Genomic DNA, 24,859 nt, shown 5'->3' with positions numbered 1-24,859 from the left:
TTTATATGTGGGGGAAGGAGTAGGCAGAGGTGAGGCAGTTTAGGAATGGGTTTTTTGAGGAAGTAGTAAATTTGAGCTGAGAACTTAATGACAGTTCATTAGGCAAGGGAAGCAATGGGATGAAGAAGAACTATAGATGGAATAGCATGTGCAAAGGCCCTGCAGAGGGAAAGAAGATGGTGAGTATCAGGGACTGAAGCAGAGAGAGTATGGCTGAGAGAAGAGCGGTGTGCGCTGAGGCTAGAAAAGCAGTCAGAGGCCAGATCTTGCAAGACTTGAAGACCATACTAAGAACTTGTGTCTTTTCCCCAAGAACAGAAGAAATATATGGAAGGATTTACCTTTGGAAAGGCTCATGACTATTTCATGGAAGAACGGGCAGTGGAGAAACTCCAGGAAAGATGTGGAGAGAGGTGGCTGCTGACTGCTGTGCCTGTCTGTCCTTACAGTACTGTGAATTACTGGAACCTGAGACCATCTCTGTATTCCCATCCCCTAACTTAACAATGTCCTGCATGTAGCCAGTGCTCAATAATTACATGGTGTATGAACCAAATGCATTTAGATGAATTAAATGAATCATTTTGAGGCAAGATCAGAATTTCTTTTAGTCATTTCCCTCTTCTTCCCCCTTTCTTCACTGCAGCTAGTGTGTGGTAAGGGGAAGAAGTATCCACATGCTGCATGTTCTGCGCACATCATTTTCTGCCATCGTGGCCACTTGATAGTGCTGTCTGTTGTGGGACTGTTGGCTACCAAACCTATCTTTAATCCAGGTGCTCGGGGTTACAGAGAGTCTCCCTGACATCACTGTACCTCAACATGCATGGGACTGTGTAAAGAAAGAGAGAGGATGAGGTTCATCTGGGTTTCATTTCTGCATTAGTAGAGCTCATTGAAGCAATGCTTATGGTGTCTTTTTGCAGCTACCCACAGACTGTAGCATCTCAGAAAAGCAAAACATATGGTAATCTGGGTGCCCAAGACACTTGAACAGAGAAGCAGAGATGGGCTTCTTCGTGTCTGCATCAGATGGTTCCCTCCGGCAGGACATTCTGAATTGCCTGGCTAATGAATCCTGTTAATTCAGTTGGCCTCATCTGGTTATCTTACCCCTTTCCAGGCATTTGTGTTCAGACATACTTTCCCTCTTCACACTGCTAAACTTAAGGCTTAATTTTCAAATCAAATGCTCATCTGGCTGACTGCCTGAGAAATCACATGTGGAGAGCTCATAGACCCAGGCAAGGAATTGTGCCCTCGCTTCTGGGGAGCGGGTCTGGACACCATATGAACTGTAAATAGTTTTAAAATGTAAAAAAGTAAAGCTTTCTGCCAAAAGGGGAGAGCTGAGGTGTTTTTGTCCCCCCTTTTTCTCTAGTCTTAGTTATTACGTATCTGTTAGAAATTACTGAACTCTACCATATAGCCTGTTTACTGTCTGTATCAGCTAGGGCTAGACCAGCCAGATTTAACCCCCTTGAGGACTCAGCTCTGCCAACACTTGCTTTATTAGAAATAGGTTATGAGATCATAGCTATGCACCATAAGTTGTCAGGTATATGATTTTAATAGAAATTGGCTTACTTTACTTAATACTTTGTTATAGAAATTGGGTGATAGAAATAGTTTAATTTTTTTTTTTTAAATAACAGAGCCTAATTTTCTAGTAAGAGTAAGAAAAAGAAAAAAAAATAGGAAAAGGGTCATGGCTTCCTTTATTTGCTCCCCACCAGGTAACATCATAACATTGCCTTCCACTTTGAGAAATATTGCTTAGCATATGTCCTGTTTTCTTTGTTGGACTTTCTCTTTTTTTCTTCACTTGATCCTTCATTATAGAAAGTAGTTCCATAAGACTGTTCTTCTTTTCTTTGCCTTTGTCCTCAATTCTTGGGGGTGTCAAGTCACAGAGATGTTGTCACTCTTTCTTATGTATAGACTAACAGAGATACCCTTTCATTTTGAAGTAGCAAAAATCTTCAGATTCTCCTTTTTATCCCTAAATTTAATCCTTTCTCTATATCTCTTTCTCACTCTTCCTTTAGGAATCAAGAGGAAAGAACACTGGAATCAAGGTGTAAAGTGATAGAAAAAAAAATTCGATATAGGACCTTTAAAGTAGAGAATACTTTAGAATATTAGATGTTGCTCTTGGATAGAGATTATAGCAGAGGTCATACAAATAAATATGCGAAGGACCACAGCATAAGTGCTTAGAATTGGCATGCAGATTTGTTGATGTTGAGTTTCTAATCTGGTGCTGATAATGTTGAACTAATATAAGTTCTATTCAAATGGTACCTAATTATTGGCCACCATCCCAGGCATGAGATCTCCCAATTAACCAAGTAAAAAATGCAATTCCCAGCAGTGGCTCTTGTGGTTAGGAAAGAAATTCAGAAGAGAGAAGTTTGCTTACACATATATTTAAATGCATTTTTGCAGATTACAAATAAAACCGTAAGGTCTGAAACCTCTCCATAGCTAGAAAACTTCAAGGGCTTGGGGAGAGTGTGAGGCCAACCTGTCATTGCTCTGAAGGAGAAAAGTTTTATCCTGGAGAACAGTGGAATATACAATATAGAATGTTTACCAGAAAGCAATTAAAAGCAACTTTCTGCAAGAAAGTCTACTCCAGGCAAAAAGGCATCATCTAGCTATATGCAGGAAGGGGAAAATTCTAGAGACTTTGGAACTTAAGTAATGTTAGAAATAAAAGGGTTGTTTTAGAATGACTTTGTCCTCCCCCTTTCCTCTAAAATATGAGAAATGGAAACACCATTTATCTATCAACCCTCAACCCAAGGCTGTCAGCTGTTCCAGGGACTACAGAATTATTGTTTATCAGGCGTGGTGCCATGTATGTGTAAGTACCTTCACCAAAAGTCAAATTTACCTAGGCCTTCAGGGTCTAGGGATAGTGGATTAGTTTGGGAGCTCCAGTTCTTGTCCTAGTTGGGGCAGGGGAGAATGTTGTAGTTCCTGCTCATACCCCAAACCTAATGGCTTGAATTGGACAAACTGATGGGACCCAACAATAGAGTCAATCTTATCAGTCCAGTTGAATTACTGTTCTGGTACTATTAAAACCAGACTTATGGCTGCTCTGAACCAAAAAAGAATGCTTAGGTTTGCATTAGTTCCCCAAATACTGAGTATCTTCAGTATACCAAATATGATTAATGTGCCATTGCTTGTTTTTTTTTTTTAATATAATTTTTTATTTTTTATAAACATATATTTTTATCCCCAGGGGTACAGGTCTGTGAATCACCAGGTTTACACACTTCACATCACTCACCAAAGCACATACCCTCCCCAATGTCCATAATCCCACCCCCTTCTAAATCTAGGCCAACTAGATATATATTAACAGGTGTCTTACTCTTTTAAAAATTAATTGACTCTTAATCTCACAAAACAAACTGAGGGTTGCTGGGGGGAGGGGGTTTAGCCTTTTTATCATTGCCTATAATCACACAGAACTACTTAACTTTTTAAAACCTGCACTGTGCTCTTTCTCTTCTCCCTTCTTCATCCAACAGGGCTCAGCTTCTCTGTTAATCATCTCTGGAAATCTCTTCAATATCTCTGTCAGACAGGTGGAACAATCAGTACCCTCTCAGTGCTCCCACAGGCTAGAGTTAACCACAGCCATTTTAATACTTAGTTCACTTTAGGCTTCCCATTGACTTTTCTTCATACCAGAAACTACACCGTGTTTATCCCCAGCGCTTGGCTCTGTGTCTGATGTATAGTAGGTGCTCAGTGTTTGTTGAAGTCAGCAGAATCTACTTTTTCAACTAGCAACATAGATTCATGACATAGATAATAATAAAGAAATTGGAAATTTAAAGACACAAAGAAAATTGACAGTTCTGTGGAATGTGTATCTTGCCTTGTAGTCATACGAAGTGTAAGTCAAAAGTTAACACTTTGGGCAAAATGAATAATACTATTATTTTCTAAACTGTTAAACTTTGCCGGAAGTGATTCATCCTACCCTTACCTACTCTTCCCATATTTTGCATTTACCTCTGGTAGACTTTCTTAGAGCCTCCCCAATAGGTGTAGCCAAACGGAACTATTATTCACTTCAGCCCTAGAGCTAAATGTGCTAAGCACATAGCATGAATGACAATGTAAATAATCCACTCAAGTATTGAGCCAGGCACTGTCCTATGAATTGGGGATGCAAAAATGAGCAGGACAGACAAATCCCTGTCCTAAGGGGCTTACTATAAGGGGAGAAGACAAATAATAAGCAAAATATAAGCAAATAATATGATTTAAGTTAGTTATAACTATAACAAAGAAAATAAAGTAAGATAATAGAATAGAGAGTAATGGGATTAGAGATGAGGAAGTGATTTCAAGTAGGGTGACCAGAGAAGAACCTTTGAGTGGGTGAAATTTAAGTTGCGAGTGAGCTAGCCATGTCAAAATCTTGGGTAAAAGGAACAGCAAGTATAAAATCACCAAAGTCAAAATGAATTTGATAGTAAGATATCTACTGTGGCTAAAGTCTTATGATAAAGGGGAATCCTGGGTGTTGGCAAGAGTGATGTTTTGGAAGTTATGGCAGAGAATTTTAATTTTATACTCAATGTAATGAGAAGGTACTGGAGGGTTTTACTCAGGAGAATTGCATGGTATGACAAAAAGACTTCTCTGGCTGCTGTGTGGACAATGGACTTCAGAGAGGGGCAAGAGCAGAATTAAGATAACAAATCAGGAATTTCGTACCATCTTTCAGTTGAGATGATGCCATGGACTTGGTGATAGTAAAGTAGGATATAAAAAAAATAGGAATATATATTGTTATGGATTTTCAAACACATAAAAATAGAATAGTACAATGAATTCTCATTTAGGTATTACTCAGCTGGAGCCACTAACTTTCTGTTACTTTGTATCTCTTGTCACTTTTTATATTCTGGGGTTTTACAGAAGCAAATCCTGTATGTCATATCACATTATCAGTAAATATTTTAGTATTTATCTTGAACAGATAAGGGCTTATTATATATATATATATATATATATTTTTTTTTTTAAATATATTTTGCCATAATACCATTACTGTACCCAATAAAGTAGCAGTACTCCCTTCATGTCATCTAAAACCCAATGATTAAAATGTATTTTGAGGGTAGAACCAATGAAAGTGCTGCCATATTGGGTGTGTGTGAAGAAAGAAATTGGAAGTCCATGGTTCTTATCTGAAGTTCAAGGATGGGAAATACTGGGAAGGAGGATGCCTTTGCAGTAGTGTTTTACTTGTTGTTTTTGTTTTTTGTTTCTTTGGGTAACCTGGGAGACCAGAATTCTATTGAGATATTAGTCATTCTGCAGAGATGTAGAATGGGTGGTTGAAACTCAGTGAAGACTGAGAGCTCATCCTTGGATTTAGTAGCTTGAAGAGAGGTTGCAGTTGGAGAGATGGAGAAAAAATCCTCACTGGAGAAAGCACAGGCAGTCAAGAAGTGGAGACACTGAATATGGATAGCTCTTTTGACGACTTGAAATAAAAATCAGAAAGTACCATCCTTATATTGAGATACTTTATAATAATAAAAAGCAGTCACAGTACTTTATATATTATAGTTTGCAAAAATGGTTGCATAAATTTATCTTACATGATATTCACAGATGTCCTGATAGGTGTGAAATGTCAGATGAGTTTATTCCTTTTTAAAGACCTTAATGTTATGAATAGGAGGCATTCTGAGGGATTGGCTGAGCCAATCAATGTAGGTCATAGAGGGAAACTTCAATTTTGATCAACTTCTTTCCCAGGTCACATTGCTGATTGGTGGTGAACTTGGACTCAAGTCCACCATCTTCTGAATCTAGGGACACAGACTTTCTACCATGTTACATTGTTTCTTTCATAAATAGGAGGTCAGGATTCTCCTCTTTAAGAATGTAAGGATTTTTTAAAAAATTGATTCCAATTTCCTGTCCTTTCTGAATAATATTTTGTTTCTGAAAGTATCAAGATTGTCTGTACAGTGTCATCTCCAAAGGACAGAGTCTTTACTATAAAATGTCTAACCTTTGTTTAAACAATCCATTAGGAATTGTCATTCATGAACTTGAAACATTACCTTGAACTTTGTCTGTCTTCATAACGAGAGTGTCTAGGGTACAACACTGATGGCCCAATGAAAGGAAGCATTCTAGTAACTGGGAGCAATAAGATTTATTCTGGTCCTGATAAAAATATAAATGACATAATGGTTGAATTCTCAAAAGGAGGAGATACTTTACTCATGACCACAAGTAAATCCTGACTGAAATCTGTTGGCATGATGTTAAGTCATGACAAGCCAAGTCTAGAGGGACTGGAGTAATACAGTCCAGGCGTATAGTTTTCTGATGAGCTCACTGTATAAGGGGACAAAGCTGGGAATATCTTGAGGAATTAAAGTTAATATATACTTTATTAGACAATTTCTCTGGTCTATCAGTTTTCTTGCTGGGCTTTTGATGATAGCTGTATGGCAAACAGTCTCATACTGATATCATCCTCCTGGAGTACAGGTATTCTTCATTGCAGACTGAAAGAATATCTATATGCTCCAGGTATCAGAAGGCAAAGATGATTTAACTAGTGTTATTTAAGAGCCAGGTTTATATTTTCCCATAAGTCTCTAGGTTCCTTGATAACTACAGTCTGTATCTAATTCTACTTGTCGCTCTGACACACAGCCTCTGGCTCAGAGGGTTCATTTTGCAGATATGGAGCAGTCTAAATCTCACTAATGAAGGGTGATACTACTGGATGATGATCTAATTAAGAATTCTACCTACAGGGGCGCCTTCGTGGCTCAGTGGGTTAAAGCCTCTGCCTTCGGCTCAGGTCATGATCCCAGGTTCCTGGGATGGAGCCCCATGTCGGGCTCTCTGCTCAGTGGGGATCCTGCTTTCTCCTCTTTCTCTCTCCCTCTCTCTGCCTGCCTCTCTGCCTACTTGTGATCTCTGCCAAATAAATAAATAAAATCTTTAGAAAAAAAATAATTCTACCTACATACTACTACCCTATTTCTGAGGAACTCACGATGACGAACATTCTGACCTACTTTAAAGTAACACTTAAGAACTTTCTTAAAAAGTGTTTAAGACTTAATGTGAATATAAATCTAGTATGTAAATAAACTCATGATCTTCCAGTAATATCCATAGCTGTGCTTTGTGCCACAATATCAGGAATTCTATTTCCAGAAATATTAGGGTCTCTGATTAGAGCAAATCAAATCAGACAAGAGACACCATTGCTTTATCTATATTGGTATGGCATATGTTATTACTTGGCACATTAACCAACTAATATTTCTTTTCTGGCTTAACTTGGTCCCATGTAGGAAAATTGATTAAGAATAGCAACAGGGGACGCGTGGGTGGCTTAGTGGGTTAAAGCCTCTGCCTTTGGCTCAGGTCATGATTGCAGGGTCCTGGGATCGAGCCCCGCATCAGACTCTCTGCTCAGTGGGGGAGTCTTTTTTTTTTTTTAAGATTTTATTTATTTATTTGACAGAGAGAGATCACAAGTAGGCAGAGAGGCAGGCAGAGAGAGAGGAGTCTCTTACGGTTTGTCTCCCTCGTGATCCCATCTTGTTTCATTTTTCCCTCCCTTCTTCTATGATCCTCTGTATTGTTTCTCAAATTCTTCATATCAGTGAGATCATATGATAATTATCTTTGTCTGATCGACTTATTTCATTTTGCATAATGCCCTCTAGTTCCATCAATGTCGTTGCAAATGGCAAGATTTTTTTTGGCTACATAATATTCCATTGTGTGTGTGTGTGTGTGTGTGTGTGTGTGTACACACACACCACATATTCTTTATCCATTAGTCTATTGATAGACATCTAGGCTCTCTCTATAGTTTGACTATTGTGGACATTTCTGGTATAAACATTTGGGTGCAAGTGCCTCTTCAGATCACTATATTTGTATCTTTTTTTTTTTGAAAGATTTTATTTATTTATTTGACAGAGAGAGAGATCACAAATAGGCAGAGGGAGAGAGGGAAGCAGGCTCCCTGATGAGCAGAGAGCCCAGGGCAGGGCTTGATTCCAGGACCCTGAGACAATGACCTAAGCCAAAGGCAGAGGCTTAACCCACTGAGCCACCCAGGCACCCCACTACATTTGTATCTTTAGGGTAAATACCCAGTAGTGTGATTGCTGGGTGGTAGGGTAGCTCTATTTTCAACTTTTTGAGGAACATCCATACTGTTTTCCAGAGTGGCTGCACGAGCTTGCATTCCCACCAACAAGGTAGAAGGGTTCCCATTTCTCTGCATCCTCACCAGCATCTGTCATTTCCTGACTGGTTAATTTTAGCCATTCTGACTGGTGTGAGGTGGTATCTCATTGTGGTTTTGATTTGCATTTCCCTGATGCTGAGTGATGTTGAGCACTTTTTCATGTGTCTGCTGGCCATTTGGATGTCTTCTTTGCAGAAATGTCTGTTATGTCTTCTGCCCACTTCTTGATTGGATTATTTGTTCATTGGGTGTTGAGTTTGATAAGTTCTTTATAGATTTTGGATACTAGCCCTTTATCTGATATGTCATTGGCAAATATCTTCTCCCATTCTATTGTCTTTTGGTTTGTTGACTGTTTCCTTTGCTGTGTAAAAGCTTTTGATCTTGATGAAGTCCCAGTAGTTCATTTTTGCCCTTGCTTCCCTTGCCTTTGACAATGTTTCTAGGAAGAAGTTGCTGCAGCTGAGGTCAAAGAGGTTGCTGCCAGTGTTCTCTTCAGGGGTTTTGAGGGATTCCTGTCTCAAATTGAGGTCTTTCATCCATTTTGAGTCTATTTTTGTGTGTGGTGTAAGGAAATGGTCCAGTTTCATTCTTCTACATGTGGCTGTCCAATTTTCCCCAACACCATTTGTTGAAGAGACTGCCTTCTTTTCATTGGACATTCTTTCCTGCTTTGTTGAAGATTAGTTGACCATAGAGTTGATGGTCCATTTCTGGGCTCTCTATTCTGTTCCGTTGATCTATGTATCTGTTTTGGTGCCAGTAGCATAGTGTCTTGATGATTACAACTTTGTAATAGAGGTTGAAGTCTGGAATTGTGATGCCACCAGCTTTGGTTTTTTTTTCAACATTCCTCTGGCTATTCAGGGTCTTTTCTGGTTCCATATAAATTTTAGGATTATTTGTTCCATTTTCTTTTTTGAAAAAAATGTTGATGGTGTTTTGATAGGATTTCATTAAATGTGTAGATTGCTTTTGGCAGCATAGACTTTTTCACAATATTTGTTCTTCCAATCCATGAACATGGAATGTTTTTCCCTTTCTTTGTGTTTTCCTCAATTTCTTTCATGAGTACTTTATAGTTTTCTGAGTGTAGATTCTTTGCCTCTACATATCATATCATCTGCAAAGAATGAGAGTTTGACTTCTTTGTTGATTCGGATGTCTTTAAATTTGTTGTTGTTGTTGTTGTCTGATTGCTGTGGCTAGGACTTCTAGTACTATGCTGAATAGCAGTGGTGATAGTGGACATCCCTGCCACATTCCTGACCTTAGCAGAAAAGCTTTCAGTTTTTCCCCATTGAGAATTATATTCCTAGTGGGTTTTTCACAGATGGCTTTGATGATATTGAGGTATGTATCATCTATCCCTACACTGTGAAGAGTTTTGATCAAGGAAGGATGCTGTACTTTTTCAAATGCTTTTCCAGCATCTATTAAGAGTATCATATAGTTCTTGTTCTTTCTATTATTATTGTATTGTATCACACTGATTGATTTGGAATGTTGAACTAACCTTGCAGCACAGGAATAAATCCCACTTGGTCGTGGTGAATAATCCTTTTAGTATACTGTTGGATCCCATTGGCTAGTATTTTGGTGAGAATTTTTGCATATGTGTTCATCAAGGATATTGGTCTGTAATTCTCCTTTTTGATGGGGTCTTTGTCTGGTTTTGGGATCAAGGTAATGCTGGCCTCATAAATTGAGTTTGGAAGTTTTCCTTCCATTTCTATTTTTTGGAACAGTTTTAGGAGAATAGGTATTAATTTTTCTTAAATGTTTGGTAGAATTCCCCTGGGAAGCCATGTGGCCCTGGGCTCTTGTTTGTTGGGAGAGTTTTGATGACTGCTTTAATCTCCTTACTGATTATAGGTCCGTTCAGGTTTTCTATTTCTTCCTGGTTCAGTTTTGGTAAGTTTATATGTCTCCAGGAATGCATCCATTTCTTCCAGATTGTCTAATTTACTGGTGTATAGTTGCTCATTATATGTTTTTATAATTGTATGTATTTCTTTGGTGTTGGTTGCAATCTCTCCTCTTTCATTCATAATTTTATTAATTTGGGTCCTTTCTCTTTTCTTTTTGATAAGTCTGGCCAGGGGTTTATCAATATTATTAATTCTCTCAAAGAACCAGCTCCTAGTTTTGTTTATTTGTTCTACTGTTCTTTTGGTTTCTATTTCATTGATTTATCCTCTGATCTTTTTCATTTCTCGTCTCCTGCTGGGTTTAGGCTTTCTTTGTTGTTCTTTCTCTAGCTCCTGTAGGTGTAGGGTTAAGTTGTATACTTGGGACCTTTCTTGTTTCTTGAGAAAGGCTTGTATTGCTATATACTTAAATCTTAGGACTGCTTTTGCTGTGTCCCAAAGACTTTGAACAATTGTGTTTTCATTTTCAAGAATTTTTTCAATTCTTCTTTAATTTCCTAGTTGACCCATTCATTCTTTAGTAGGATGCTCTTTAGCCTCGATGTATTTGGGTTCTTTCCAACTTTCCTCTTGTGATTGAGTTCTAGTTTCAGAGCACTGTTATCTGAAAGTATGCAGGGAATGATTCCAATCTTTTGTTACTGGTTGAAACCTCATTTGTGACCAGGATGTGATCTATCCTGGGGAATGTTCTATGTGCACTAGAGAAGAATGTGTATTCTGTTGCTTTGGGTTGGCATGTTCTCAATATATCTGTGATGTCTATCTGGTCCAATGTGTCATTTAAAGCCTTTATTTCCTTCTTGATCTTTTGCTTATATGATCTGTGCATTTCAATGAGGGGGTGTTAAAGTCCCCTACTATTACTGTATTATTGTTGATGTGTTTCTTTGATTTTGTTATTAATCGGTTTATATAATTGGCTGCTGTCATGTTAGGGGCATAGATATTTAAAATTGTCAGATCTTCTTGTTGGAAGGACCCTTTAAGTATGATATAGTGTCCTTCTTCATCCTTTATTATATTCTTTGGCTTAAAATCTAATTTGTCTGATATAAAGATTGCCACCCCACCTTTCTTTTGATGTCCATTAGCATGGTAAATGGTTCTCCACTCCTTCACTTTAAATCTGGAGGTGTCTTTGGGTCTAAAATGAGTTTCTTGTAGGCAGCATATTGATTTTTTCTTTTAATCCACTCTGATACCCTGTGTCTTTTGATTGGAGCATTTAGCCCATTCAGGGTAGCTGTTGAAAGATATGAATTTAGTGCCATTGTATTGCCTATAAGGTGACTTTACTGCATGTTGTCTCTATTCCTTTCTGGTCTGTTACTTTTAGGTTCTCTCCTTGCTTAGAGGACCCCTTTCAGTATTTCCTGTAGGGCAGATTTGGTGTTTGCAAATTCTTTTAACTTTGTCCTGGAAGTTTTTCTTTTTCTTTTTTTAAATTTCTCTCTCTATTTTCAGTGACAACCTAGCTGTATATAGTATTCTTGGCTGTATATTTTTCTCATTTAGTGCTCTGAATATATCATGCCAGGCCTTTCTGGCCTGCCAGGTCTCTGCAGATAGATTTGCTGCCAATCTAATATTTCTACCACTGTATGTTATAGACCTCTTGTCCTGAGCTGTTTTCAGGATTTTCTCTTTGTCACTAAGATTTGTAAGTTTTACTATGAGATGATGGGGTGTGGACCTATTTTTATTCATTTTGAAAGGGGTTCTCTGTGCCTCCTTGACTTTGATGCTTGTTCCCTTCACTATATTAGGGAAATTCTCTAGTATAATTTCCTCCAATATACGTTCTCCCCCACTCTCTCTTTCTTCTTCTTCTGGGATCCCAATATTCTGATATTGTTTCATCTTATGGTATTACTCGTCTCTTGAATTCTCCCCTTGTGGTCCAGTAGTTGTTTGTCTCTCTTTTGCTCAGTTTCTCTATTCTCTATTATTTGGTCTTCTATATCACTAATTCTCTGTTCTGCCTCATTTATCCTAGCAGTAAACAGCTCCATTTTTTATTGCATCTCCTTAATATTTTTTTTATTTCAACGTGGTTAGATTTTAGTTCTTTTATTTCTCCAGAACGAGATTCTCTAACATCTTCCATGCTTTTTTCGAACCCAGCTATCACTTTGATAATCGTTATTCTGAACTCTAGTTATGAGATATTACTGATGTCCATATTGATTAGGTCCCTAGCCATTGGTACTACCTCTTGTTCTTTTTTTTGTGGTGATTTTTCTGCCTTGTTATTTTATCCAGATAAGAATAGATGAATGAGAGAACAAAGTACTAAAAGAATGGCAAAGACTCCAGAAAAATATATGGTAACCAAAGCAGAAGAGACTCAAAACCAGGGGGAGAAGAAAGAGGAGGGAAAAATGTATGTATGTATTTGTGTGTGTGTGTGTGTGTGTGTGTGTGTGTGTGTGTGTATGTGTATGACTGGTGAACAGAACAGAGCAACCCACTTGATTTTGGGTGTATTCTGGTCCATTAGAAGAAACTACCTCCCAAAATTTTAAAGAAAAAAAGAACTTATATAAAAATATGAGTAAACATGATGAAGGTATGGAATATGACTATAAGGACGAAAATTAAAAAAGATTCTAAAAAAGGAATTGACAAGATAAGGAGTTGATTGGAGAAAGAAAAAAAAAAAAGAGGAGAGAATGCAATCAGGCCCGAGACTAGAATAAAACCATACACTAGACTTAGAGTATATTTTGATCTATTAGAGGAAATTGTATCCCAAAATTTTAAAGAAAAAAACCCCTATATGTATACAAAAAACAAGGTTAAATGCAATGCAGGGATAAAATGTGATTTTAAGAAGGAATATTTAAAAAGATTTTTAAAAAATATATTGATAAGAGAAGGTAGTTAAAAAACATTAAAATAGGAAAGAGAAAAATTAAAAAAAAACAGAGTACAAAAAAATAAAATTAAAAAAATTTAACTTTGAAAGACTAAAGGGTCATGGGAAAAAAGCCATGATTTCTATGTGTTGCTTTCCCCTAGCTCTAGAGTTCTCAGTGACTGGTGAACTTGGTCTTGCCTGGATGCTCTTGCTGGTCTTCTGGGGGTGGGGCCTGTTGTGATTTTCAAATGTCTATGTGCAAGAGGGAATTGCTCTGCCTTTGCCAGGGGCCAGGCTAAGTAATCTGCTTGGGTTTGCTCCTTGGAGCTTTTGTTTCCTGAATGCTTTTGGTACAGCTTTGGAGGATGGAAATGAGGATGGCAGTCTCCAAATCTCCAGCCTTGTAGGAGCTGAGAGCTCGGGCCCCCACTCCTCACTGTGCCTTCAGAGAAAAGCTGTCATTCCCTCCCATTTTCCTGGTCTCTAGCTGCACTCTGAGCTCCCCTGGCCTGTGACCAAGCATTTCTATCTCTGGTACACTGATCCATTTGGAGAGGAGGAAAGGGGTCTCTCCGGATCTACTACTTGTGGGGACCCTGCTCAAAGAGCAGTGGTCTGACTGTGCCTTGGATCACAGTTTAAGGTAACCCCGAGCTGACAGGTCCCACCTCGGCTCTGTCTGTGCAGCCAGATTTCCTACTCCAATACCTGGGAGCTCTGCCACACTGAGACACCCCTGGTGTTTCTGTGACTCCACGGGTCCTGAGACCACACTGTTCCTGTGGGGGCTCTACCCCTGACTTAGTGTCTGGAGTGACATCCCTCAGTGGAGCAGACTTCTAAAAGTTCGGATTTTGTGCTCCGCTGCTCCACCACTTGCCAGGAGCTGGCCTCTCCCCCTCCAGTCTATCTTCCCGTTGCTCTTGATTCACTTCTCTGCACATCCTACCTATCAGAAAGTGGTCGCTTTTCTGTTCCTATAATTGCTGTTCTTCTTCCCTTTGATCTCCTGTTGAGTTTATAGGTGTTCAGAATAGTTTGGTAACTATCTGGCTGAACTCCTGAACCTGATGATATTTTAGTCTGCTACTCCCCTGCCATCTTGCTTCCTCCCTCTTGCTGATAAACTTCTTGCACGTAGATGATCTTCTGAATCTGCTGCCCAGAAATCAGACTATACCTAAATAGGGCTGTTTTCTCCATGGAAGGCATTTCCTTCAGCATTCATCTATGAGAGCAGATGTAATAGTCTTCCTTTGAAATAATTTTCTTCCAATTTTCTTGTGGTCTTAGCATCAATTAGGCATCTGTTAATAGAATCCTACTAAAATTTTATGGAAGACAGGATCTTAAGAGGATGATTCAGAAGAAGGGTTTCAGTTTAGGGAAATGATTAAAGAGAACACACTTTCTGTACAACTTTTAGTAGGCTTATTGTTCAGGTGAAACTTAGCAAATCGATTATTCTGTTTTAAGAATAGGAAGGCTAAATTATATGTGTGTTTGTGCATCCAAATAATGCACAACAGAATTTGCAAGGATTTATATAAATTAGGCAGGACATCTATACAATTGATTACTTTTCCTCAACAAATCATTAAATTATCCGTGCTGAAGGACTATGTCTTTTATCACCTTGCCTTCCTCCCACCACCCCCCACTTTCCACTGCCATAGGAGAGCATCCTTCAGCAGCTGATTTCAGACCTCCCTGGTGACTCTGACACAGCACAAGCACTGTGTGAATAAGAAAGGAGAAAAAGGAGGGGGAACATCTGTATTTTTCAAAATAAATAGATTCCAAAGATATGAGTATGATGCTCATTCTAATGTAATAAGATCCTGTTCACCAGTCTGTTGTTAGAGGATTAGGGCCAAGCTTTATGTCTTATTCTAGTGTGGTTCTGACAGCAGTGGAATTAGAAAAAAACAAATTGCTGCTGTCTACTGAGCATTTGTGTCAGGGGGCCATGACTGCAAGCTGTCTTGGGATCAGCAGATTTTAAATACGGTAGTATGTTCTTTGCTGCGTTCAAATCCTTTTGCTCTTTAGGGTTCATTTTCTTTCTAAAGAGGCAAAACATAATTACCACTGAAAATGTAGCAAAAAATAATAAATATAGATGTATTAAGAGCATGGGCTTTGTAGTCAGACAGATTCAGGTTCCAGTCTTGGCTCTGCCACTTACATGTGACCTTGGAAGAGTTTTCTTTTCTTCTATTTTTTCCCTCCCCAGTTGTCCTTTAATCAATTTATGTGACACCCCAAATTCTAACAGCACACAGATGTATATCATAAAATGATGTCTCCTTTCCATTCCAGTTTTTGTTCATTTCCTTTTTCTAGTAGCAATTACTGAATAGTTTCTTGTGTCTTTCAAGAAATTTTCTATGTATGTAAGAATAGAGTTTTGTGTAGGTATGTTCCTGCTTCAAACCACAGTTAGAATCTCATCGTCTATATGCAGTGTTCTGCAATGCTTATTTTTAATCTAGTATGTAACTGAGAGGATATTTTATATTAGCACATATAGACCTATCTTATTATTTTTGAATAAAATTTTTATTTTATTGAACTGTATTCATTCCATCGAGTAGATGAGCCATAACTAAATAGGTATACCATGGTATGTCTATCGAATCCTTATTAATGTGTATTGATAGTTTATAAGCTAATATTGCAATAAACATTGTTGTACATCCATCTTTGAGCTCCTGTATGATCAGTTGTTTTAGAGGAAATATCTATTTCAAAGTAGGTGAGCATTAAAGTTTTTGATAGATGTTGCAAAATAGGGCAAATGTCTCTCTTTCTCTGACCCTCAGTTTTCTATTCTATAAAATGGGAGTAGCAACAGTACCTATCTTGCAGGGTTGTTGTGAGGATTAAATGAGATAAGATCCATGACTGGAGTTGCCAGGCGTAGAAAACTAAAATACAGAATGCCCAGTTAAACTTGAAGTCCAGAATAATAATGTTTTAGTATAAGTATATTCCAAATATTGTATAGGGGCACTTACACTAAAAAATGACTTGTTGTTTATCTGAAATTCAAATTTAATTGAGTATCACTTGTTTTATTTGGAAACCTTGTACATGAAGGCTTCAGCACAGTCCCTGGAATACAGTAAGCACTATATAAATGTTGGTTATTATAATTCTTATTAGGCATTCAGGGAAATGCTATCACTCAACAAGTGTTTTTGGCAATAATGATTCTGTATTTTCATTCAGTCAACAAAAATTTATTGAGTGCATACTAGAAATTAGGCATTATTCTAGGTCATGAGGATGCAGTGATGTATAAAGTAAGATCTGTCTGGGCAGGAAAATATTTTTGTAAGTTATAGGTCTTACGTGGGCTTGAGAGAAGAAACCAAACATATTGTATGTGGATTGTCTGGTTAATGAGGGGAGGTCGGTTATGTCAACCTTCTTGATTGTCTCTTTAGTACTCCAACATGTCATCTGTAGCTTTGAAGAAATTATCTTTTCAGGAATCTATGTTGCTAATAGGCAGTCAGAGTATTGAAGTATGGAAAGGATGACAGGAGACTTATGGAGCCCACAAGATCTCCTTCTGCCCTTATGCTTCAGCAATGGGCTTGGTATCTTGCTCAGAGCAAATGCTTGATTTCTAGCCTCTGGAGCTAATAGTTCAATGGCAGGGAGCATGGTAGGTGCTCTCTCACTCAAAATTACATTCCCAAGTCTCTAGATGTCTCATCAGGAGGAAGCAGATTCAGACCAATTTATCAAACTATTACTATATACAGTTGCCAACTCTTACCACATTTTCTCAGAACTCAGATTCTCTGATGTTCTAAGAATAGGCATGTAGTTAGTGGGTGTATTTTTTAAAAGTTCCTTTCTTAAGGTAATTCTAGTTACCATTCTGTGGAAGTTTAACTTCATATGTTTTATGGTGACTTTGGAATTTAAATTTCATGAATCCCTTTCTGGAATTTTGGCTAATTATTTAACAACTGGCTTGTGAGTTTACTAAGGTGAAGTCTCTATCATTATGGCAGCCACAGCCTGATTGAAAGAACCATTTATATCATTATATCATCAGATTATATAATTTATATAATGATATAATCATTAATCATATAATCATATAATTATAATCATATAATCATCAGATATATCATTTATATCATTAGATTATATCATTTCAAAACTTGGAATAGTTACGTGATGATACTGAAAACTGAAGCTTATTTTAAAATTTTGGAATTTCTGGATTCAGTGCAATGAAATGAATTAACTTGCTTTTGGAATATACATATACTGTAATTCCTTTATGAGAGCAGAAGAGCTTTCCCTGACAAAGGTAAAGGCAGAGTTTGTTGCTGTAGGTCTGTGGAGCTGGGTGTCGTCATCACAGCCCATGAGGCCATCCTGTTCTCCCTCATAGAACTGTGATGTAAGCTTGATTCAAACACGAGCCCCAAGAACAGCTGCACTACACATGGAGAGACAGGGAGCGTGTTTTCATTATTTAAGGATGATGACGAAATGCAGTTGCTGTTTAAGCTAAAATCTTAGAAGAAGTTGAGAAATATTTCAAAGATGAGCTTTAAAGCAAATCTTCCTGTCTGCTGCTCCTGCTGGTATGTCTTTGATGTTGTGTCATCAGTGGTGTTAGTAGTGGGTAGGACAGTAAAAATGGTGGGATACAGATGATTTAAATTCACTTGCAGGTCTTTATCAGCTTATACTTGTTCAGTAAGTTTGGATACTTTTGTAGCTGTGATCCTGAATGCTCATTGAAATATACCTCTGAGATCCTAGTATTATCATTACCTGCCAAGATAGACTAGGAAATAGTATTTTTGAAAATACCTCCTTTGTTTGGGGATAACAGATTTTTTGACAGATATATACTCAAATAAGGGGTTTGGCCAAGATATCACACATGACCTACTGTAATTCCCATGGACACCAGCACACTTATACTAATTTCTTTTCAATTGCTTTGGTTTTACAGAGGGAAATAATAAGATACTAGACTTAAAAAAACAAGTTAGAACTTATGTGAGAAAACTCAGGTTTTGGTTTGTTCTCCCAAATAGTGACTGTTGCTGTTTATCTGTTCAAACTTAACTATAAAACATGAGTTTTGGAATGTGTAAGAGATCCTGTAGAGTTGGTTCCCTTTTTACTTTGATTTTCCATTTGGGTGGAAGAGTTAGGGTGCAGTCTTTCCTAGACCTTATAGTAGATGGGAAGGAGGAATAAGTTTGGAAATGAAACTTCGTATCATCTGAGCTTCTCCTTAAAGCAGATGGCACTTTCAGTAGAGACTTAAGGGCAATTCAGTAGCAGGGCATTTTGTATAAATAAAGACAGGGTCTCTATCTCAGTCCGTTCATATCAACTTTAATCTGAGATACTGTCCCCTGAGAAATGTCACTAATGCTCCAAAGGAGGTGGTGTCCAGGAGGAATAAACCAGGACATAATCCATATCTGTAAAAATAAATAAAACGAGATTTAGAAGGCTTCCTAGGTTCTCCCATTGTTGTTGAGCTAGATAAAGTGCAGGAAAGTGTGGCATTGGAAAAGCGATTGAATTTTGGCTAGAGATGAAAATGCTGCAATTGAAAACTTTCCAGAACAACATGTACTTGGATCCGTATTAAAGAAAAATTCTTTGAGTGTTTAAGCCAAATGACCCAGCAGGGTTGATAGTGTGAGGCATATTTCACAGTTGTATAAATATTTAAAACTGTTTTCCAGCCTATAAAACAAGTAAATTAGGTTTTTTTTTTTTTTTTTTTTTTTTTTTAACTGCAGAATGAAATGAATATGCCCACCTTCACTTGTTGGGGAACCTGTCCTTCTCATCCCAGCCCATTCTTTTAAAAAGGGATTGCTAGGAAAGAAGTGTGTGGAAAGCTTTTAACTCAGAAAACAAAGCTGGTTTATGTTTTAGGGAATTTCAGAAGGGGCGATTAACATCATGGTAGACTGCCACAGGTGGTTTGTTTCCAGAGGGCCTGTCTCCCCTATGTGTCGCAGGGGGCCCAACCAACTAAACACAATAGCTTTTTATCATAAACCCTTTTGATTCTGGCAAAGGGTAGACTAGGGACTCCATTATATAGTAAGCCTAAAAGAAAGCAGGGCAGTGTCTTGGCCCTATTGTTCTCAATTCTGAGCTGCTGGTCCTAGCCATTAAATGGCCACCAAGCCTGTCTTTTAGTCACAGTGTTGATGGATGATTGGTAGGTGTTCTTTCACATTCAGTCTTCCAAGGCTGTTTTTTATCATTCATTGTTGTTTATGTCCTTTACAAAATTTTTATCCTTTTCCTCTTACTTCTATTTTAGCTATTGGCCGTGGACCTCTTTCTTTTGCCTCTGGCTAAACAAACTTCGGAGACAATGGCAGTGATGTTTTATTTCTATATTTTTTTAATATAGAGTCTGAAAAGAATGTCAATGACTGAATTTATTACTGTTCCCCACCCATCCCAACTGGCCACTGTTCTGGTCGAGGAAAAACAAGAGTTAATAGCTGGTATTTAAAGCTGTCACTGAGGGTGATGGAAAGATCACACAGCCAAGAGTTAGGCATCTTGAGTTTAGTCCCAGGGATACCCCTAACTCACTGGGTATCCTTGGGCAAATCACTTGGCCTCTCTGAGCCTTAGTTCCCACACCACTCAGGTGAAAGACTGTTTTGCAAGGTCCTTGGAATTTAGCATTCTAGAAAAGTCTTACCTGCTTCTGTTATATGATGTACCATGTGAATACATTCCCTTGATTGTTCTCTATTCCTGAAAACAATTAATTTTGTTTGTGTTCTTAGACTACAGAATGAAAAATGGATGAATGTCAAAGTGGGAGACGTCATTAAATTAGAAAATAACCATTTTGTTGCTGTGAGTATTTAGTATTGTTACAGAATTTATCTCAGATTAAAATAGCATATGTACTGAAGCATTTACATTTGCAAGTTTTGTAAGTCTATGCTAATTCATAATAATTAAGAAGAGAATACCAGAATGTATTAGTAAAAAGTCTCAATTATAAAATGCTTTTGAAAACATATTGATTAATTACTTTGAATAGTGTGGTAACTCAGATAAGCCTGAGTAGTTATCTCTTTTTCAATTTCCCTTGTGATCTTTTAAATTAGTAGACACAAAAGATTTTAAATCAAGCTGTCAATCACTTCATATAAATAAGAGCTTTTAAAATGCTCCAGAGTACTTTAAGAATGCATTTTTTCTCACATATTTTGAATCCTATCCCTCAATAATAGAATTATTACTGTTAATTTGCAATATAGTTAAGGACAGTATGTGCTTCTTACTGAGTGACCACAATCAGAAAATGTCTTGATTGTTCTGAACTAATAAAATGCAGTTTATGAACTTTTGCTTTACATATATATCAAATGCACTATAATTTATATTCTCAAGCTGCCTATGTTACAGTTTCCTTGTTAAAATCCAGGGCATCAGTTCAATGACGATAATACATGTGATGAACTGTAGCTCATATTAACTGAAGGGCAGTAAGAGGTAACAGGTCAGAGATGAAAAATTCAAGTTATTGTAGTCTTTATGTCAAATACACACTAGATTACTTAGGACAATTTTTGTGTAGAGTGCAGTTTTATGTATTAAGCTGTGTTCTTCATTAAATTTGAGACATTTTCCCACAGGAAAAAGAAGTTGCCCCAAGATCTATTTATAAGAATAGCTCAGTGGAGACTCCTAACCATTCCCTTTCAGAAAACTTTTTCATTAATGCACCGTCTATGCATACTGATCTTCTAGAATAGCCTGTGCTAAGGAGACATGGGACCGGCCAGCTGCAAAAGAGCTCACCCTCTAAAGAGAAAAGGGTTTATGTCCCTAACAACCTCGGTTTTTTGGAAAATAGCTAAAAACCAAAAATGAGCACAAAGGTTTTTGGCACAGCCAAGACAGAGGTCTCACAGTCCGTGTTCTGTGGCCTCTGCTCCTTGTACGTAGGACAGTCTGCTGCATTCTCACATTTTACAATTGACTCTCAAACAACATGGGTTTGAATGGCATGGGTCTCCTTGTATGTGGTCCCCACCCCATACCCCTCCCCCGCCAATATACATGGTATGATGCTATAAATGTATTTTCTCTTCCTTACAACTTTCTTAATAACATTTTCATTTCTCTAGCTTACTTTATTGTAAGAATGCCATGTATAATACATACAATATACCAAAATAAGTGCTAATCCACTGTTTATGTTATCGAAAAGGCTTCTGGGCAACAAGAGGTTATTAATAGCTAAGCTTTGGGGGAGTCAGAAGTTACACATGGATTTTTTTAAAAGGTTATTTATTTATTTATTTATTTGAGAGTGGGGGAGAGAGAGCATGAGAGGGGAGAAGGTCAGAGGGAGAAGCAGATTCCCCATGGAGCTGGGAGCCCAATGTGGGGCTCAATCCCAGGACCCTGGGATCATGACCTGAGCCAAAGGCAGATGCTCGACCAACTAAGCCTCCCAGGTGCCCCGCACACAGATTTTTGACTGCATGTGAGGGTTGGTGCCTCTTACTCCCATGTTGGAGGGTCAGCTGTGTTTACTTTAATATTAGACACAATTTAAATTAGCTTATCCAGCTTATTTTCCAGCTCATTAAAGTTTAACAACAGTACATTAGTGTATCTGTTAGAAGAAAGCACCCTGTAGGAAAGATGGAGACAGATATAGGTATCCTTTGTTATCTGAAAGCAGAGCATTTCTGAGCCTCGAATAAGCCGACCTGATGCAAAGCAAAGAAACAATTACCATTAATTTATATGGACAACTTTTTGAGTATTCCCAGAACCCTAAAATAATGTCTTAGGCCTTTCTGATACCTTAGGACACATCTTGCTAACGGATGCACAAAATGAGATAAAACACAAATGTTCACAGACCATTCAAAGTTATGGCGTCTTCATGTCAAATGCTGAGGTTAGCTCCCCTGGGAAAGAACTTGGTGGGGCTGTTACTGCTCTCTGGTGCACATGACCTTTGTAAGGGCTTGCTGCAAAGCAAAGGCTGAATGCTATTTTTGCTTTTCCTTTTTTCATAAAAGTAAAAATCCTTTTTGGGTTTCTTTCAGTTAGTGAAAACAAGCACTAATGTAGGTCTTCTGTAAAATGAAGTGTTATAATGCAAACACCCAAAAAGCTGGGGATATCTATATAGTGGAAGTACACCAAAGGGAACTGGGTTAGAGCTGGGTCTGCTCCATTCCTTCAGTGATAGCAGTCTTTGTTCTCTGCCTTTGGTTTCTTCATGTGTCACATCAAGGTGCTAGACCATTATATGATCTCCAAGATCCCTTTCAGCCCTATGTGCTGTGATTGTTTCAACTGAGATGACTACAAGACTCTTGAAGGCAAAGAGCATGTTGATTTGCCGGCTCTTTCACACCTAGTGCCGTGTTGGATCGTAGGGGGCAGACAGTAAGTGTTGGCTGAATGAATGTCAGTCTTTTATTGTAAGAAAGAAGACAGAGGGAGAAAATGTTAAAAACTCTAAAAGTTCAGGGTGTTCTGGATGAGTGGGGTACTAATATACATCTACATGCTCTATTTAAGAAAAAAGCTAAGATACAGTCAGGAGTCTTTGCTTAAGAAGAAAGGGCTTCATGCCACTTGTTTGAGTTCTACTTTCAATTAAAATGATTACAGTGAAAGAGTTTTACTGCAGCTAGATAGTTAACCTGAACCTTCAACGTTATTTTTTTAAACTGACATACATAGAATTCTAAGAAGTATGCATTAAAAATTTTTTTTTGGCAACTACTTTATGCCAGAAATGGTGTCGGGTTATAGAGGAATTAGCAACAATTAAAGTATGCCACACGTTTAACTGTTGTATTATTTGGAATTGAATATTTCAGTGGCAATGCTAGGTATATTCCTACTTCAGGTATTCGTAAAAATTGTGCACTTAAAGAGCCCCCTGTACATGCTCTAACAGGGATAAATGTTAGACTGAAATCACTTGTTCACTAATACTCCACACTCTAGTGTGTTCACTTATCACATTCTTTGGGGTGAGTCCCAGAAAGGCAGGAATCAAATGTATGTCTCAAATCTCCTAACTCTGTAGGACCTCACAGCCAGCTTATCTGTGCTCCAGTTTGCCCTCTAGCCTTGGAATTGTAGTTTGTATTTCTCTTGGTCTTCATTCTTAATTTAGTTGTATTTTCCATGTTATAGTACACATGCTTGCATGTTCTTGCAAAACTATCTATGGATTGAGGCATGGAAGGCAAGTGTACATGCAAGCAGCAGGCAGAAGAAAACTAGTCCAATGGGCATATTATTAGCATTGCTTTAAGATGAATTATACATTTAGACAAGTTTCCATGAGGTCATGATCTGTGTGTCCCAGCGCTGTCCAATAGAACTTTCCGCAGTGAGGGAAATATAACTTTGTGCCACCTAATGTGAAGACCATAAGCCCCATGTAGATACTGAGCCCTTAAAATTTGGCTAGTGCAATTGAGGAACTGAATTTAAAATTGTATTTAATTTTAATTAATTTAGGTTTTTAAAAAAAGATTATTTATTTATTTATTTGAAAGAGTGCGAGAGGGAGAGGGAGAAGCACACACCCTGCTGAGCAGGAAGCCCAATGTGGAGCTCCATCCCAGGACCCCTGGATCATGACCTGAGCCTAAGGCAGATGCTTAGCCAACTGAGCCACCCAGGTGTCCCAGTTTGGATTTTTAAGTTTAGATTTAAATAGCCATATGTGACTTGTGGCTACCTGATTGGATGGCACAGAGTGGCTTTTTCACTGTGGCAACATGATGAGATGGGAATGCTTATTCTCCTACTTCTTCCTAGGTCTCATTCTTTACATTTTCACTTGGAAGGACAGCCCCAAAATAACACTTCAAGTCTCTTGAACTTCCTTGCTCACTCTCCCCTCCCCCAATAGTGACTTCTCTAATTGCTGTCTAAGGTGGGGGTGGGGGTGGGGTGGGGGCAGTGTACAGGACCCAGAGCCTCCTTCCTTCCCTTTTCCTTTGGACTCTGCCTGTGTGCACAGTAGCTTCTGCTTTGCTCCCTCATTCCAGCAATCTTACAGGAGCAGATCCTCCTGGTGGGGGTGGTAGGAGGGTCATGGTAGTTCAGAGCCTCCCTTATCAATAGCTAGATGAGTCTAACAGGTAAGTATTAGCAAGCCCATTGAGTCCACAGACCTATAGCCTGGTCTCCAGCAGCTTGCTTGCTTTATTTTATTTTATTTTAGAGAGGGAGTGATTAGGGGGATGGGGGTCAGGGGATGGAGGAGCAGAGGGAGAGGGACATGCAGACTCCAAGCTGAGTGCAGAGCCTGATACAGGGTTCAGTCTCAGGACCCTGAGACATGACCTGCACTGAAGTCAAGAGTTAGACACTTAACTGACTGAGCCACCCAGATGTCCCTCCACAGCTTTATTAATAACAAAGATAAAATTTTTATCTCCATTGATCTTGGTCTGACTCCTACATAGAGCTTTATTGGTTTAATCTTTGGGTCAGTGAGGAACGGAGTCCTCCAAATGCCAAAACTCTGCGGTATGTCTTGATTAGCCCACTGTACTCAGAGTTTTTCTATGTTTAACTACTTGGCACCTACAAAACTATTTTTTAAGGGCAAACAAATGTTTTTATGGATGAGTTGCTGTAATCACTTAGAAGTATAAATATACCTCCTACTCTTTGAGGTTTAACTCATTTAATCTCTACAGTAGCTCAGTGAAGGCAGATTATGTACTATTATTATTGTTCCCA

General features: G+C 38.2%; 1 protein-coding gene across 9 annotated transcripts in view; it reads left to right on the top strand.

Annotated features, from left to right (window-relative positions):
- Positions 1–24,859, top strand: part of ATP8B4 (ATPase phospholipid transporting 8B4 (putative)) — a 257,966-nt gene that overhangs the window by 106,523 nt on the left and 126,584 nt on the right. For all 9 annotated transcript variants that reach the window (XR_009355570.1, XM_059181516.1, XM_059181517.1 and 6 more), the window contains one exon: positions 19,894–19,966. Coding sequence is in view for 8 of the 9 variants with exons in the window: in XM_059181516.1 (XP_059037499.1) it covers positions 19,894–19,966 (73 nt within the window). In the remaining variant the exon portion in view is untranslated. The remainder of the gene's footprint in view (positions 1–19,893; positions 19,967–24,859) is intronic.

This window comes from Mustela lutreola, chromosome 7 (genome assembly GCF_030435805.1).
Source record: "Mustela lutreola isolate mMusLut2 chromosome 7, mMusLut2.pri, whole genome shotgun sequence".
Lineage (NCBI taxonomy): Eukaryota > Metazoa > Chordata > Mammalia > Carnivora > Mustelidae > Mustela > Mustela lutreola.
The sequence above is the reverse complement of the archived record's forward strand: the minus strand, read 5'-3'. Positions and strand labels throughout refer to the sequence as shown.